General features: G+C 35.1%; 1 protein-coding gene across 1 annotated transcript in view; it reads left to right on the forward strand.

The window, feature by feature from the left end:
* Positions 1 to 12,678, forward strand: part of LOC135690717 (Golgi apparatus protein 1) — a 23,991-nt gene continuing 11,313 nt past the window's right edge. Inside the window, exons 1-14 of the mRNA XM_065208355.2 lie at positions 1 to 229; positions 3,671 to 4,182; positions 4,480 to 4,515; positions 5,178 to 5,264; positions 5,671 to 5,889; positions 6,486 to 6,731; positions 7,515 to 7,565; positions 8,107 to 8,233; positions 8,856 to 9,061; positions 9,642 to 9,757; positions 10,171 to 10,272; positions 10,840 to 10,993; positions 11,649 to 11,786; positions 12,164 to 12,250. Of these exons, the coding sequence (XP_065064427.2) occupies positions 88 to 229; positions 3,671 to 4,182; positions 4,480 to 4,515; positions 5,178 to 5,264; positions 5,671 to 5,889; positions 6,486 to 6,731; positions 7,515 to 7,565; positions 8,107 to 8,233; positions 8,856 to 9,061; positions 9,642 to 9,757; positions 10,171 to 10,272; positions 10,840 to 10,993; positions 11,649 to 11,786; positions 12,164 to 12,250 (2,223 nt within the window). The 5' untranslated portion in view covers positions 1 to 87. The remainder of the gene's footprint in view (positions 230 to 3,670; positions 4,183 to 4,479; positions 4,516 to 5,177; positions 5,265 to 5,670; positions 5,890 to 6,485; positions 6,732 to 7,514; positions 7,566 to 8,106; positions 8,234 to 8,855; positions 9,062 to 9,641; positions 9,758 to 10,170; positions 10,273 to 10,839; positions 10,994 to 11,648; positions 11,787 to 12,163; positions 12,251 to 12,678) is intronic.

Below are 12,678 nucleotides of genomic sequence, written 5' to 3' on the forward strand. Positions count from 1 at the left end.
CCGCTGAGATGACGCAGGTGCCACGCAGTTTTCGCCACGGTGATCAATTCATAAGGGCTGCCGTCGAGTGTCGAGTTATGCTGAAAGATGTCGTCGAACGCCGAATTTTTACGTGTCCTTTTATTTTCTATCTTGGTGCTTATTTTAGCCAACATATCAATAGCTGCTGATCCGCCGAAAAACCTTAATCCTAAAGATCCAAGTCATAGAGCAGGGATTCTTGACAATGGTTTGTATTATAGCAAAAATAATTTACTTCGGCCACTCATGAGTTCCTAGGCTACTCACTTTAGAGAAACTTTTTGAATTGCCCTGAATTATTTCACAGAATGTTAACATAATGCAGTTCAACATTTACACGTTTTCAATCACATTGTGTTGAAATTCTCGCCATAAACACCTTTTTAAAGTTCACTTAGAGCTCCGCCACATTATCTATAATGCCTACGCAGCGTACCTCCTTACAATAGTAATTGAGTAACCTTCCTACCCATTTTGAGCGCCACGAAATAGTTAACTTTTTTGCTATCGTCCAATTAAAATAACTAAAATTTACTCCAGATATAACTTTTTTTCTACGATTGGGGAGAGAATCAGAGACAACACAAGTTGCGTTTGACAGAAAACAAAGACAGTTTTACTTTTAATAAAGTGAGATGAAAGCAACATTTTTGTAATATGGCTTTCATTTTTTGTATGCTTGCCTTAGAGCCATTGATCCTTAGGCATCTTAGGATCTTTAGGACTTCCAGTAAAGTGCGAATTGTTTATATTTTGAAGATAACGCGAAATAGTGCAAACAGAGCATACTGAATTGTCTGTAAAAGTATTTTTTCTTTTGGTGGCACATTGTGCAATCAAAGATAAATTTCTGTTGATAATACAAGGGTGTCATAATAAATAAGGCTACTCAAGAGAAGGGACTGCTGTATGAGCCCATGGTCCCAAAAGGCTATTTGCTGTAAATCAGACAAATATAGTTTCAGAGGCAAACAGATCATTCCAGAGAATCAATATCAATGAACCATTGGGTTTTTGAAATATTGGCATCAATGAACCATTGGGTTTTTGAAAATTTTACTTGGGACAGTAAAGGGTTATGCCGGACACCTTTAAATGTTTTGTCAATCTATAATTACCACTATTTTTTCAATAGCATTGTTTGTTTCTAGGAAACCATATCTATAAGGAAATTTTCTGATGAATTTATTTTTATATTACATTTACATGGTTTGTTATTTTTCTAAAATTGGTGCTAATCACTCTCTGTGGGCAATGTCGGACATCCATAGGTAATAATGAACAAGCAGATTAAACACAACACAGTTTTGGCAATCTGGATAAGAATATGAAATAAGACCCCAGGATAATGCAAGAGTTTAACTGTAGGGTAGAAAATGGTTATACTTTCCTGATAAATGTCTTAATTAGTTGAAAACATGTTAAATTAAACAAAAATGAGCTCCAAGGAAAAGCCACAATTCTATCCAAACTCATATTTTTCATCATCATCTAATAAAAACAATATTAAACTGGAACCCTTCCTTCTCATTCTGGGAATAGGGCTGAATCATTCCATTGGTATGAGGTTTTTTATAAATTTTCTGGCCACACCATTTTCCAGGGAATCATCCCATTAGGATTACAAAATATCACATGCCTTCTTTTATTTTGAGAGCAAAATTCTTAATGATTGGTTTTTCGGGTTTTTGAGACAAGTTAAAATGTTTATCCTACCTTGGTACTATCATTTCATGCCACTTCAAAAAGACTCAACACCTTATCAGGATTGCAGGATTAATTATATTTTTTGAATCAATCATAGGAATAACCTACAATGGAATCCGGATGTTACGAAACCTGGAAACGAGTATGACCAATACTCCGGTTTTACAAAAAATGTCTGCCTAACTCTGTTTAATTTCCTCGCTATAACGAATCCTGTGTATAACGAATTCTCGTTGGTACAAGCCTTTATCAAATTTTCCTCGATATTATGAAATTTTCTAAAAAAATGTCACTGTTATTTCAGTCTACTTATTCCCTGGTGTATTTTTATCACTATTTCTTGGGGGAATAATTATTATCATTGGCAAAACATACATTGGCAAACATGCACTTTTTTGATGCTGAAAATGGAGACGAGATTTGTACACCTTTATGGCATTTCAGTGAACAGATCCAAACACAAAAAGACTATAACAGACATTTTTGTCACAGAATATTAAGAGAAACATTAAGTGTTTTGAACAAGGTTTTCATTTTCAATATAATTTAGTGAAAGTAGTGGATTTGCCGATTATGCGATAAAAAGTAACAGATTTGCCGATTATGCAATGAAAAGTAGCAGATTTGCGAATTTTGCCATCCCCTAGACCCCACTTAAGACGTGGCTATGTTTTGAATCTAGATTTTGACAACATTAAATCTTATAAAAAAGGCCCATCATCTCCTTTTATGCATATACTTTATGGATTATTGACATCTGGCCAGTCAAGTACATAAAGTAGCTGCCATGCTTGAAAGCAGAGGGCCCTCAGGGGCAGGGATTTACACTCAAAAACAGCCATTACAACCAGATGAACACCAAATCATCAATTACTCAGCTAAGGATTCATTATTGAAGCTGATGAAAACTGCTTATGACATCGCAAACATTTTTTTGTACTTGCAGTACTGTGTTTTTGCTGACATATTAAATAGGCTGACTTTATACCTGTTATGTCACACGGCACCATACACCTGGATGTTTTCAGGCGTGCTGTGGTTAACATGCCTGCTATATTTTCCCCACGAAACCCTGTGATTTGGAGATACTTTAGGTAGCAATGCTTGGTTCAAGTCTGAAAAGGGGAGGGAGGTAATGTAAAAATCTCTTGCCCAAAAGCATCTAATTTGACCTCAATAGACATGCTAACTGAAATTTGCTAGGTTCATAGAATTGGACTTGGTGTGTGGTTATTTGAACCCAACACATAAAGATGTTGAGATTCAGACAACCAATAATTATAACACATTTTTTGGCAGAATGCTTAAACGCCTGAGGGTGGTAGCCCCAGTTTAGCATGTCTTCTTGTTGGAATAAATGTGTTATTTGTTAGAATGTATGTCAATCTTTGCTGCTAATTATACTTGACCAATGAATTATAAAGTTTTTTATTTAAGGACTTTGTTAAAAAGTAGGCCTATAGAGTAAAAACTGGTCTTAAAAAGCTTTCTCTACCATTTACCCTTAGTCTATTAATCATTTATATTTGACACCAAATGTTGGACTCATCTATAAATTTTTAATGTGAATTAGTTAAAGACAAATCGCATGACAAAGTCTTTTTATAACAAATCTTATTTCAGATGACATTATGAAGTTATGTGCTTTAATAAAACCTATGATTTTCAAATGTATATAATATTGAACAGTTGAACATTAGTTTATTATAACAAAAGACTAGCAGACAATCTTCGTTGCTGTGTTTTTTCAATTAAAAAAGGAGTGTTCACATTATTTTTGGCTTTAAAAGAGCAGAACACTGCTTAGTTACAGTTGTGATCATTTATGTGAAAATATTATTTAAGCACATACAAGTTCATTATATCTGGAACATCTCAGTTTTTTGTATTTTTTTAGGACAAAACAATTTCCATTTCTAATGCAAGCTTGAAATCTTTTTAGATTCACCAAAAGAAACTTCAAAAATAGCAGGGCATGTTAAACACAAAAACTCTAAACCAACTAGTATTGTTATAACAAAAGGGCATCATCCCGTGGAACAACATGTGCCAAAAGATGAGTCTAAAGAACCAGCAGAGGATGTAGATGATCATGGGCAAGCAATGAAATCGAATAAGGGAGATGAAAATGCGCATCATGTGGAAAAAGCAGCACCAGTGGACCCACATGAAAAGAATTCAATAGAAGAGGAAAATGATGGGCACAGTAATGAAGCTGTAGAGAAGGAAAAAGAAGATTCTCAAAGCAATGAAACTGAAGAAAAGAAAAACCAGAAGCCCAGCAAAAAGGGCCTTGGTGTTGTAAAAGTACTGAAAAAACAGGGGCAAGATAATGTCAAAGGCTTCAAATTGTCAAAACAACCAGCATGTGTCGATGATATAAAGCAGTTGTGCTCAAATCTACCAAAGGATAACAATTTTGCTGTCCTTGTCTGTCTACAAGATGCAGCAGCAGTAAGAATTTTTTGATCATTCTGATATGCATTTCATTTTGATAATCGTATCTGTGTTTAGGTAATAGTCTGCAATGTCTATTTGTACCAATTTTGAAGTTGTATCGTGCAAATTATTGGCAAATTTGCAGCAAAAAACAAATTGCTCGCTCTTGTTACGTAATGAGTATCAACTGTTTAAACGCTGTTATTGAAACTTTTACTGCCTCTTTAGAATACGTGAACGTTTCCCACGAATACATTTCAATTTGTTTGATAACGAAATGTCAATTTTGACGATGAAAATTTTTTATTTCAGCAAGACGACGACCAAGTTTCTGATGATTGTCACGCGGTATGTAGAATTACGACACTTGCGGTTATTTGTTCAGGCAGTGTACATTAAGTGCATATCTTAAAAAGAGACTTGTTAGAGCACATTGTTCGCAAATAACAGAATCAGGAAGCCATTTTTGAGCATCCATATTGACTCTTCTCAATTAGAAAAGTTCAGCACAATGCAACCGCCTGGGTAAAACTGTAGAACACAAAGCTGTGCCTTTTCCCACAAGAAAAAAGAAACTCAAGTTGATGGCAGTTTAGACGGAAATGCCAATGAACGAAGATCTTGTTGGAAAAAATATAGCCCTTTTTATATAGAACATTATGACATGAAAATATAGAACATTAACAAACTCTGCAACCATCGAGACTAGGCCTAGTTCTCTTTGTTGACAATGTCAATGTATATATTCAACTATAAAGAGAACACCGTGACACTAAAAGCTCGATTTATCCAGTCTTTCTTAGAACAGTCGCTTAACTTGAATTTTTCAAAAGCTTGCTTTGAACTCATCTTTGATGTGAAACTAGCATGAAATTGTTTGATATTTTAATGTATATAAACATAGCTTATGGTATTAACTCACTGAAAGCAAAGTAATCATACTTGCCCTTTTGGGGGTCAATTATAAAATTTATGTGCATTCTAAATCATGCCTTCAATCAATTCTGCAGCTATTGTGGGAATACAAGAAAAACCTCACATCAAGTGTTATGTTTGACAAGGCAGCGTTTGAAGTCTGTGAAACATTTCTTAGCGAGGTAGGTAACCGTGATAAAGTTTTTTTAATTTTAGCAATTTACAGCCACAATGAAATGACAATTTGCCGATATTTTAAATAGCAGAATATCGGCAAACCAACATATTCGTGTTGTTTTGTCACGTGTTTTATCCTATTGTCAATGCCATCCAATTACACACTCCCTATTCCCCATGCCATATTCACACTTATTTCCTCTGGTAAGCTCATATACAGGGCACACTCTTTAGCCTAACAAAAAAAGGATTCCTTGGGATGTTTGTTCCTTCTTCCATGCTGCTCTTTTCCAACTCTTTATCAAAGTGTGGTTTTTTCTTTCTCCTCTTTTCATATGTTTCTAAGTTTTTATCTTATCCTTCTCTTTCTATTTTTGTTCCTATTTCCGCTAATTTTTTGTTTTGTTTCAGATTAAATACTGCCAAGGAGATTTCCCAAACGACGGGTCATTCGTCAACTGCCTTGTTGAGCACAGAGAATTAGCCAAGGACCAGAAATGTCGTGCATTCTTGCACAAAATGGCTGCTATTGTTTACAGCGACTATCGCTTGATCAAGGGCTTTTACAATGAATGTCATCAAGACGTCGTCAAGTATAACTGTGGTAAATTATCAACAAAAACAGAAAGTGTAAGTCCATGATTTTTGGTAGTATGGACATTGCAGTCTTATGTTTTTTGCCTAGACTCTGCAAAAAACATATGTTGATATGGATTTTTGTCATCTGCTGGTTGTTTTAATTGGTAAATCTGTTATTGTTGCTGTACAATCGTCCATGCTTAATCGATTCTGGTTTCACTTCCTTTTCTTGTGATGCACGAGAGTTTGAGCAATGAAATTTGTCACATTTCGTTTTTCAAAAACGTTGATGCTTCAAAATAGAATTCCGAACAAGTCCTTGTTACAGCAAATTTCGATAATAGCTATTATTTGAAAATTGATTTTTTCAAAAATAGAGTTCGTTTGTCACCAGTTTAAGATTGTTTGTGTCAATATGAAAATTTAGAAAATAGATTTCGTTTGTGTTTAGTGATTGTCTGTGTCAATACAACAAATTTAGTTTCTTTTTGTTCTAGGACAACCCGTCAGCTTAGTTCGTACGCTTAGTAGTAAAGTATTGATTTATTTGAATGGTCAATACTGTGTATCGCTTTTAAGTCCTTATTGCGTCTTGTATTAAGTCTTTATCATCGTAAAGCAATGGGTATCGATCAACCATTTTTCAGGATCCACACACGCAAGCTGAGGTTATCGAATGCCTCGAAGACAATATCATAAACGTGTCGGAAAAGTGTCAGATCGAGATCAAGAAAGTCGCCGAACTGTCATCCGACGATTATCACATGGACCGGGCAATTTTCTACGCATGTCAAGATGCGCGAACAAGATTTTGCTCAACGGTGCAAGCTGGGGATGGACGTATTTATAAATGCCTCATGAAACACAAAATGGAGGAAACAATGGCTGAAGATGTAAGCTTTGTGTTTACTTTATCCATTTTGTGTCCTCGTCTGTTGCTTAAAGCTTGGGGATTTCTGAATTTTTGCGACGGGTACCCCATTCAGCCTTTCCTTTGTTGCGAAGATTTTGACGTATTGAAGTAGAGCCTAGAGTAGTCGCCAATTTTTTCTCCTCCATCAGTCAACATCGGTTTAAAGGCACTTGACATGCATAAGTACAGCGAACCTAGAAATAACTCGACCAGAGCACGCGCGTTTGGAAGGAATCCGAAACTACTCACGTAAAACCTCTCTAGGGTTTTGCTGATTTTCAGCAAAGCCGAAACTGTTCACATGTTTTTCTCTCTGCACAATTCTATTGGTCAACCGTTGGGGGTCAGGTGGCTGTAAGCCACTTTTACCCGTGTCGAATGCCTTTAAGCTGTGAAAAAGATTATAGTTATCATGTTGCTAGAAAGAAAAGAAAACATAAAAATGAGGCTTTCTGTATGCAGTAAAGTAGCGCTTCCTCTCCAGAAGATCGTAAGAGTCTTAAAGAAATGATTAAAACAGAAGACAGTAAAGTATAACTCCAAAAATATTTTGCATTATTAATTGAAAACGTTCCGTGAAGTTTTGCTAAATGTCCCCAAACTTGATAAATTTTTTTCTACTACAGTCTGAGCAAATTTGCAGGTGAGCCATCAAGTCCTTAATTCATTTTCTTTAAATGAATAGCCAAAAAGTAAGGTAGCTAAAATCCTAGGGTATAAAGGGCACCAATTGAAATTTACTTCTTCGTTGTTTTCATCATAGTGTCGAGAAGCTCTAACAGTCAGGCAAAAGCTAATGCAAGAGGATGTCAAGGTGTGTTTTTATGTTTGATATTTCAAATTACCTCTTTGATTTTCTGTCTTCGGACTGTGATCCTGCTGTATTTTTGCTTGATTTCAGATTTGAAGCCCGTGCTGATCTGACCAGCGCAACATAGCGGCTGATAACATTCTTCAATCTTCAATCACCTTATACGACCAGTTTTTTAAACGTTGAACTTATTCCAATAAAATGAGATTGGAATTTAACGTATTTTAATTAAACGAACTTCCTGGTAAAATATGTTTTCTTCAATTTTGTTTAGCAAAATGCTCTTGTTTTATGAAATTTTGTGAAACCGCAGTTTGAAAAATTTCTGTTTAACGAACAGACTTCAAAATTAGTTGTGTCAGAACTCCTGTATATATATATATATATATATATATATATATATATATATATATATATATATATATATATATATATATATATATATATATATACGAAAAGACCGCCTTTTGGTAGTGTTGTTGATTAAGAATCAGTATAGGCGATCAGTGTTTGCAGCTAGGGTTTTACGATATTATCTTTGCAGGTCAATCATCCTTTATGGGAACAATGTGAGAAGTATTTCCACGAGTTTAAATGCGAGAGAAAAGGGGAGACTTCGAATGGCCAAGCATCACATTTGATCTTGTGTCTCAATGAGAAGATCGCCGATGGTTCGTCACATAAGTTTCATGTCATTGTTAACATTCTTTGTTGCAAAATGATTACCGTAAATCCTCGAAACAGCCTCCCCCTTGGGCTTATTAATTTTCGACGTTTTGATGGGGGCTAATTAGAGGGAAAAGCTCTAATCAGCCCCCATCAAACAATCATCACACAAGTTCAATTTTCAAGTTGAATCAATGCTCACAACAATCGTTTTTCATTATTTCCTTTTCCTGTTGAATGTGTGATTTATAATTTGCTTGAATAATGCATTTTAAAGATTTGCATGTAAGGATTCAGTCTTTTTCGAGGTTTGGGCTTATTAACAACTTCTAAAAAAGGGCAATACGTTGGGTTTGGGAACACTTCATGCATTGATGGGACACATTGAAACAAAAAGACACAACAATGGATTATTGGGACATTCTTAGAGGAAGCCCCCTGTATCTGTCACTTAATAATGTTGTATACTTCATCATAGCAACGTTGATTAATTCTTGAGATCGATTTTTTCTTTTGTTTTACTCTCAGTTAATTAAGCTAGTTTCTAGATCGCATGAACAGTTTCTTGATTGCAGGAGACATTTTAAATGTATATATCTGAAATAAATTTATTTTTATCTAACACAGGCAAGGATGTTAGTGCAAAGTGCCAAGTCGAAATGCAAGACTTCGCTTCCCAGCTGTTTGCCGATTATAAATTAAACCCAGAAGTTATAGCACATTGTAGTCATCACTTGGAAACGGTTTGCAAAGATCAACTGAAAGCAGAAGGTGGTGCGTTAGACTGTTTGATGGGATTGGGAGATCAACTGAATCAGTCCTGCTACGAAGCGGTATGGGTTCATTTTTTAGACTGTCTGAAAAAGAAACGGAAAGAAAAAGTAGCAAACCTGTTAGATTATTGGTTGAGCGAAAAGGATAGTTATAGAACTAGGAGGAACAGCGTTCATTATGGTTTTCTTGAACAGTTGTTACGGATTTTGTTTATTTGGCATCATTCTCGTAACAAGAGACATAATAAGGAACCAACAACCACCCCCCCCCCCCTCCCGTTGGACTTAGTGTGGGTTATGTCCACGAGAACCAGTACCCTTAGCAGTGAATTCGATCCCTCAGGGCAATCCTGGGTACGGGACAGTCCTCATGATGTAGGTTTCTTTGTATTCCTTATTATATTTTAATTAGTTTTAAATCAATCCCGTGTGCCAGGACATTGATTCGAACCTAGATCCATTGTATTTCTGAAACATTAATCGGAATTCCTTCTGAAGTCAGATTATTGCACTATTCGAATGCATTCTATGAGAATTATTTAATAAAGATTACTAAATTCATGTAAATATTTGCGGCAGACTTTTTATAATTTTGCTTAGAAGATCATCTGAATAATTACGCACTTGTTCTGTCTTTAAGGTTCATGAAGTTTTGAAGGAAACCAACGCAGGTGGCGACTTTCAAATCGACAAGCCGTTGTTTATAAAATGCCAGCCGTTTATTGAAACCAGTTGCAAGGGAAAATCAAAATCACTGTGAGTTCTCACTAAACCTCTGTGTCAAAAATACAATTAAAGAACGATAAACCGGTTAAAACATTAGTACAAAACTCCTTTACCTTAAGAAACCGTTTTACATCAAAGCAGATCAGTCTTATGAAATTATCTTGTAAGCAACTTATCCTGCGGATTTATTCTTGTAAAAACGTGTTGCTAGCATTTTTGTACCTAGAAACAAACGTCTTGAAACAGAATAGGCAAAAGTAAAACAACTAAATTGAAAGTTATTAGTACCGAAGCGTAACATAATTTTATCTGTATTTAGTAACTTAAGAATTGCCCTCGGCTCTCAGTTATTTGTTGTTCATTTTATCTTCTGTCTGATTCAAGTTCAGCCATTTAGCCAATAAACGAACCTGTGTAACTTTGCAATTTTTCTTTCCACACAGAGTTCTAAGCTGTTTAATGGACAACATGCGATCTGAATCAATGTCACAAGATTGTCAGCAAGAACTTTTCCACCTGCAGTTTTTCCTTGCAAGAGATTTCAGGTATTTCAAATTAGCTGGATACAGTCTTATGCGGTTATAATCAGTTATTTTGCGTGGCTGACTGAAGATGAGAAGCACTGCTCGATAAGCACTGCTTCTCAGTGTCCTAAAAACTACCTTCGAAAGCTAGGAAGTAACAAACACCATTAAAATTACACATACAATACAAGGGTGAATAATTTTCAAGATATAATGTTTTTTAATGCATTAGATAAAACCACTGTGATGTTCATAGAACACGTCAATGCTCAAATGGAATAGAGCCTAGATTCTTAAATTGAAAGGATTACAGTCATCTAAATTCTTATTCCCAAAAACTGGATGTTGTTCCTAAGGCTTCAGTGTAGTCACTGCCATCAAGTCGTCCACATAAAGGGCCTGTGCAACAAGAATAGCCACGCAAAATATTCTGCATCAGTACTGCAAATTTCTGTTATTCAAAGTAGTTTGCTGTCCACTCCCTTTAAGCACTTTTTGAAAATCTGGTTACAGTCCATAGTGTTTTTAAAAGATTTTGAAGACATTTACAGTAAATTATTTAATTTGCTGGTAATGTCTGTTTCTTAGTCTTGACGAGCAACTCTTCATGGACTGCAAAGATGATGCAAAGCGCATCTGCAATGCCCCTGATTTCAATGCTGAATTCACGTCAGTCCCACCCGGTATTATATTTGCGTGTCTGTATCGTGCAACTATGAAGGATGTTAGCAAAGAACACCAGGTATTTTTTAGACGTTTAATGCTTTCTTCCACCATGCAATGAATTTTAAAAAACATCATAAAACATCGTAAAACATCGTTTAAGATGGTAGCTAAACGAAAAAAATATGTCTTATCCAACAGCATTGGATGATGTTTTATGATAATGTTTTGTTTGGCCAGGGCTTAAGTTAGCAGATGAGCCACTAGCACCAATGTTCCTCTCCCCTATCAACCTGATCAAGACGATGACTCATAATAATTGAAGTCCTTAATAAACCGAGCTAAACACCAATTGGGTGCAAAGAAATAATTTTTGCTAAGGTAGAGTGTTAACATTTTTCAGGAGGCTCTGCAAAGTCGATTGGCAGGAGAACAAAAATTGAATATTTCATCACATTTGAGTGGAACCAACCACTATCAAGTAGAAGACAAAATAAGAGCTATTAGAACTAGAAGTTCATTTGTTTTCATGTTTCAAAGAATTATCAAAATTATCTTTTAGGAATTATGTTATTTGAATAATTTTTCTTAATATTTTTAAGGACATAAACGTGACTGTTAAGATTCTAAGTTCACATGCTTGTTGAGCCCGTTTACGTCAGATGAAAAATGTTGTTCAAATATCTTCCAATCTAGTCCATTTTAAACACATTTTCCTTGATGTCCTATCACAGGCCTCTCCGACATGCGGTGCCCATGTCAGAAGGTTGATGCATGCAAGAGCAACCAGTGTGAAACTCATGCCAGAAATAGAGACAGCCTGTCTGGGCGACTTGGGAAGCTTTTGCGTCGGAAGCATCAAGGAAGGAGAGGTATGGAGCATATTGCGCGTTTTTCAATCCACGTATGGAGCTAGAATTCAATTTAGACTATCAGCCATTCTCTATTCACTTCTGCACCTAAAAAACATGAATTTGTTTGCAGTGAAAAGCAGATAATTATATGTTTGATTAAAAAGCACCTTTGTTTTTCACTTTTGAACTGAAAAACATTGAGTTTTCATCTGTTTCTTCGGCTTACGCTGTGATTCTAAAATAGTTAATCACATGGCAATGTACCATCGTTTCATTACAGATTTTTTTCTTCGGTTGAAAGTCTGTCCATATCATGAGCGCAATCTGAAATTCTTAGAATCTCTCTTGATATTTAAAAACTTTAAACCACAAAAAAATTCATTTTCCATTCATAGGAGGTAAAGTGCTTGCAAGACCGCTACGAAGACTTATCTGAAAAATGTAAAGGGGCTGTTGCCAATTTCACTGAAATGGAATCTGAGGTAATACAGGGGTATTGTAATATTTGTAATGTAATGCATATTATGATATACTACATTGTATTTTTTCATATTGTATTGGATTGTACTCTATTGTACTCTATTGTACTTTATTGTATTATATTGCCCTTTATTGTATTGTACTGTATTGCACTTTATTGTTTTGTATTGTATTGTATTGTATTAAACTTTATTGTATTGTACTCTATTGTACTTTATTGTATTATATTGCCCTTTATTGTATTGTACTCTATTGTACTTTATTGTTTTGTACTGTATTGTATTGTATTAAACTTTATTGTATTGTACTCTATTGTACTTTATTGTATCGTATTGCCCTGTATTGTATTGTACTCTATTGTACTTTATTGTTTTGTACTGTATTGTAATGTATTAAACTTTATTGTAATGCATTACTTTCTATTTCTTTT

The sequence above is a fragment of the Rhopilema esculentum genome, chromosome 4 (genome assembly GCF_057945365.1).
Source record: "Rhopilema esculentum isolate cy_ngs chromosome 4, ASM5794536v1, whole genome shotgun sequence".
In the NCBI taxonomy this organism is placed as follows: Eukaryota; Metazoa; Cnidaria; class Scyphozoa; order Rhizostomeae; family Rhizostomatidae; genus Rhopilema; species Rhopilema esculentum.